This window comes from Solanum verrucosum, unplaced genomic scaffold (assembly GCF_900185275.1).
Source record: "Solanum verrucosum unplaced genomic scaffold, falcon-dt-bn FXZP01000103.1, whole genome shotgun sequence".
Classification (NCBI taxonomy): Eukaryota; Viridiplantae; Streptophyta; class Magnoliopsida; order Solanales; family Solanaceae; genus Solanum; species Solanum verrucosum.
In genome coordinates, this window is record NW_026020048.1 from 6,686,654 (window position 1) to 6,692,433 (window position 5,780).

The following is a 5,780-nucleotide window of genomic DNA, read 5'->3' on the forward strand; positions in this document are numbered from 1 at the left end:
GAAATGAACCGAAGCCTAAGCTAACTAGTCAACTAAAGGTAGAATTGTAATTAAATAAATTACTACTAAATTATCGATTCAACCGTTAAGAATATAACTTAAATCGATAACTCAATAAGAAGAAAAACTTTTAAGCTTATATATTTTTTTTAAAAAAAGAAGAAGATGTTACCGATTATAGAAAAAAACAGGGGAAATAAATTAGGAAAAATAAGAAACTTCAATAGCTAATGGTTAAAAAGAAAAATTCAAGGAAAAAATGCAATAAAAAGATAACTTAAAAAGAAAAAAAAAGTAACATCCTGCCTTTGAAAAAATAGGAAGAAAACTCTTTTTCCCCTAAATTTATGAAGAAGATAATAGGTTGCTAAGATTGTGGGGTTATAGTAATTTTTAAAATTAAATATATAATATATTTATTATTTAAATCATGGTTAGAAATTTACTTCGGGAATTAAATCTTAGCCATTCAATTTAACTTATGTCATGTGTCACTAATCTAAATAGGAACTTGGGAAAAATGGAGAAAAGAGAAATAGAGAGGAGCCAAATCCCTAATTAACATTCATACTTTTAAGTTAAAAAATAACTGATAAGTCAAATCGACTATACAAATAATATTTGAAATTTCGAATTTTACAGGTATATTAAGGGACCGTTTGGCCATGCGATATAGTATCATGATATGGAATCATGATATGGTATCATGATATGGAATTATGAGATGAAATTGAAGGTTTGTTTGGACATGCGATATGAAATTTTTGTGTTGTATATTTTCTCATAAACATAAAAATCCCATAAGTTGTAAAACTATTAAAATAGCCCCAATTGTTTATTCAATCTTATCAAATAAACAAAAATTATAAAATCGCATAATAAATTATTACAAAGTTATTTGTTCTTCAGTTAAATAATTGTTTCATCTAACTTTAATTTAATTTAAAAAATTGAACATAAATTGTACTTGATATGCTCATATCTCTCAACTACTCTTACAAATAACCTATAAAGTAGAAAAAAAACATACATTAGTGAGTAAATATTAACTTAGAAGTTAAATGCACTAGGATAAAAATTAACAAACATCACTAACTTCTAACTATTTACAAGAAAAATCAATAGTTAAATATTATTGAATAACGAAATTTTAAAAAGTTACCACAAGTTTGAGTCAAAAACACTTCTAATAAAATTTAATCAAAAAAATTATAACTAGTCCACTTGACTAAATATTAATAACTAATTGATCAAATTTTCCCAAGTCCTCAATCAATTGGACTTGATATCCTTCAGTCATGTGAACGAACATTTTGCAAATACTAAGATTTAAGAAAGTGCGGCACCACCAATGAAAATTGTCTTTTATCAATATTATGCTTAGTCATAAGATTAAGACGTTTTTTTTTATTATGAAAAATCAAAAAAGTATTTCTCCCTTCGTTCTCATTTATATTCACCAAATGAATTTCTACTTTATCATTTATATTCACCAAATTTAAAGTAATAATAAATTTTATATTGGTGAGAATAACAAATTTTAAAAAGTAATGATGTGATTATAAATTTTATTTACATATGAAACAAATGGTTAGTAGATATAAATTAATGTGGGGTTGTTTTAACAAAATACAAACTCATGAATCAATTATTGTATTAAAATATCTTAAATCATGATATGGAATCACATGGTGATTCCATATCATGGTTTTTGGAGAATATGGTATCACCTCTCATGATATGGAATCATGAGATGGAATCAGCGTAAAATCGCATGTCCAAACGCTGATTCCATCTCACGACACCATATCGTGATATGGTATCGCATGGCCAAATGCCTACTAAGATTTACCAAAGAATACCCAAAGTCCCGAAACACATGCATCTCCTAATTCCTAAAAAGTCTAGAAAGATTTACACCTTTCATATTTATACTTCAATATTCAAATATTTTCAAGTTTTTAAAACCAGATCTTTGAAACTTTTTTTCACAAAACTTCAAAAAAAAAAATCAAAGTAAATGTATATTCAAACTTAACTTCAATTTCTAAAGATCACAATTGAATAGACAACTCAATCTTCAAGTTAAAAAAACAGCTAGTGGCAATATCTCTTTGCACCCTTTTGGCCATCAATATATATATATATACACTTCATATTTTCCCTACAAATTAAAGAACATAGATATAAGTATGTATACTTTCTCTTTTCCCTCCAAAGCACATGGATTTAAAAAGAATGAAAAGAGAAAAAATGGGCAAACTTGAAAGAATAGGACTTTAATGTGTTTGGCATACGACCACAAAGACAGTATCATTATATTACCCATTTGCAATTAACAAATATTAATAAAGTGTATATATATATATATCACTCTTTCAGTTAACCAACGAGATATCCATCTTATAACTACTACAAAAGAAATTCCACACATGCAATTTTTGGTGGAAATTGTAATCATGTTGTCTCCCAAAACAATTAGGAAAAACAGAGATTTAATTCCCATTTTTTATAACAAAGTCTGAGCAGAAGAAATCCAAATGTGTCGGTAATTAAAGATTCTTTAATCACTAATTGTACTAAAAAAATGTGTAAAAGTGGCTCTTTTGGAACAGAGATTACGGAGATAATTAAAGTGAAAAAGATTATATTAACGCGTGGATCACTAAATACTGCTTTGTACCTTTTTTCACACTAGAATAATCTAAAAGCTTCTTCTTCTTCTTCATTTCCTTTATTTCTTTTTATTTTTAAATTTTAATTAATACATTGGAAATTCTCTTTACCAAAAAGTTCAAAGCACAGCCATCTTAAAGTGGGGGTAGTCTATGGGCTGAAAATTCGGTATTAGTAGCCAAATTTGATTACCTAAATGATTGCAAAAATAATAAATTATTTGTGAAAGAAATTTAGCAATGATGAATCTTTATAGGGTAAAAATAACTCTTTTTCTTTTTTTTACTTGTCATATTTATTAAAAATAGCTATTTCAGAATACTTGTCATTTAATTAAAACAAAAAAGAATGGAGATTGGATTCTTTATATTTTATTGTTACTCAGACTAATGTGGAAGAGATTAATTAATATAGCAAAAGCAAGACATAATTAAAATAAATAAATAAAAGTAAACTAATCGAAATTTTTATTTAGAATTTTTGTCAAAAGAGATTGTAAAAGAAAAATTGACAAGTAAAATGAATAGGAGAGAATCGGTTTAGGATCAACTAGGTATGAGTTTGATATTTCAATCTTTCTTCTTAAAACATATTAATTTCACCAATTGTTCTTATTTTTTAAAACAAAAGATTTATAACTCAATTTCACACGAAATTGTAAATTCTATGTCATCAATTACTAGACCTTCATCATTGTTTTTTTGGGGGGAAATGGATATTAATGATGGCGGTGAAAAGGGACTCCTAATTAGTAGTACAATATTTGCTAACCTAATGATGGTTAAGTCCCTTGCCTATGATTTAGTGTCTGGGCTTTTTGTTTCATATATGATCCATAATTAGTCTTTTCAAAGTTCCAAAATGAACCCACATCATTTCTAGTCAAAATCTTTTCATTAATCCCTTATTTATCCTAAATAGCAGGTAATAGTAATACTAATAATTATTCAGACCAGTTTGAAGAGAGATCAACTTGCATTGTGCCTCTCCAAATATTTTGGCATGCCCAACTTTTCACGTGAATGACCATTCACTTCTTGGTCTCATGATATTATTATTTCATGTTAATACCTGTTCCATAGAGGCGTTATAGCAACTTATATATGGTGCTACAATTAATTAATCAAGAGATTAAGAGACATTATATACCCCTATTCATGAGTTACTATTTTTTGCTTTTTTAGTGACTCAAATTTGTTTATATGCCTAATCTATGTAGCATGGGTGGTCTATTCAGCAATACAAAATATCCATGCATAACTTGTTTAAGGATCACAATCTTAAAACAAGAGGTATAGAGTGCTTGCCACTTGATCAACCCATCTCGTCGAAGCAAAGGAACATCATTTGTATTTGCTTAATTTTTCAAGTTTTTATATATTTATAATGACCATCTCATATTTATTGATATGTGTAAGCTAAAGAATAAAGAGTGAAAAGGGACATTTTTAATTATCTTTTACAAATCTGCAACTTCACTAAACTTGCATGCTTAGTTAATTAGTTTATCTTTTTAGATCAAGTATGTTCAAGTATCTTTTCTGATATCGAACATAAGACTCACGATTGTTTATTACACATAGATTTACATTAAAATAGTTCCGATTATTTTTTTCTTGAGGAATATTACCTGAAAAGAAAAAAATTAAAATATAGTAGACGAAGAATAACATAAGTGGGAATTTTAGAATACATTCTCTCCCTTTTTCCATCTTGATTAATTAATTTTATACAAAGATAGAAAACCAAACCACACTTTTAGCTTTCTGAGCCTAACAATCATAGCTCAAGTACTCTTGTAAAACAGCGAGCGCAACGCATTCATGGAATTACTGAATCTTCTTATCCGCTGCAAAGATCAACGGCTCAGATTAACTACGAGCTCTCCCCCTATTTTCCACATCAGATTTACGCCTCCTTCCTATTATTCATTAACTGATCTGTACATTAACCCCTAATTTTATGTTATCTAATTTATTTTTATCTTTTAATGGGCAATACAGTAAATATTGAGTAAGAAATACACTTTATTAAGTTTAGCTATGAAGAACAATAGCCAACTTCTCTTCCTGATGAAATTTGATTTGCCTAGCAATGAAATCCTCAATGGCTTTCTGAAACTCCTCATTGCTTAATTCATCCACTGGATAAACCGTTTCCGATGGATCAACGGAATTATCGATTTTCCGGTACATCTCTGTCTCCGATCTACGAAGCTTACCGTATATTTCCTTGTTACTTCCCCTTTCAAACTTCGCCGATTTAGTTCTCCGTGGAATTTGAGAATAAAAATCCTTTTCAGTTTCCGTCTCTGTTTCTTCGGAACCGTCTGATTCCGAGATCGTCTGAGCATTCACTTCAAGTATAGTCTGTTTGTCTTGGTAGACAGTTTGTTCACATGCCGGTGCGGAAGAGGAGTTTCCGGCGGTGAAATTCCCGGAGCATTCTTCCTTTTCGATGAATGAATCGTAGAGTTCAGTTTCGGTGTTATTTGAGATCGTTGATGAATCGCCGTTGAATCGGCCAGATTTGAAGAAGAGAGTGAGAACGATGATGTTGCTAATAAGGAAAATGAAGAGAGGGCTAAGTATTATGGAGATAAGTTGCCGGAAATACTCGCCGGATATTTTGACGACAAAAGGTAACCGAGTAGAACTCCATAAGAGCACAAAAACTCCAACGCAAAGCTCAACAATTCGAAAAAGCTTGGCAACGCTTTTGAAACTGTGGAATATCAGAATTACTCTGTTTTCCATTTTTTCAGTACCGAAATCGAAAGCATCCATTTGTAGAGCAATGAAAACAAGCTATGCTGATCGATTGAAAAAGTTGTTTTTTCACAGAAAAATCTAAAGGAAATTTGAGTAGATATGTAGTGACGGTTTTGCTTATTACTTACTATTATTTACTGAGAGAAGAGAAAAGGAGTGAGGAATTTAGATTTATTGGAAGCAATAGAAGCGTTTTAAATGAATAGGTCCTGCCATTTTATAGAGTATTAATATTGTTGCGTGGAATAAACAATACGATTTTGCAAAAGCTATTTAGTATGTTTTAATCAGACGGCGAATAATTGAAAAAAGAAAAAATTTCTGTTGTGTTTG

At 29.5% G+C, this 5,780-nt stretch overlaps 1 protein-coding gene across 1 annotated transcript; it reads right to left on the reverse strand.

The window, feature by feature from the left end:
* Positions 1 to 4,696: 4,696 nt before the first annotated feature.
* Positions 4,697 to 5,515, reverse strand: LOC125822225 (uncharacterized). Its single transcript, XM_049501605.1, has one exon. It carries the CDS (start codon positions 5,460 to 5,462, stop codon positions 4,713 to 4,715), a length of 750 nt encoding a protein of 249 aa, XP_049357562.1. The 5' UTR covers positions 5,463 to 5,515; the 3' UTR covers positions 4,697 to 4,712.
* Between the last annotated feature and the right edge of the window lie 265 nt (positions 5,516 to 5,780).

Coding starts and splice junctions, on each gene's coding strand:
- LOC125822225 (XM_049501605.1), bottom strand. CDS start 5,462: ATGGATGCTTTCGATTTCGGTACTGAAAAAATGGAAAACAGAGTAATT.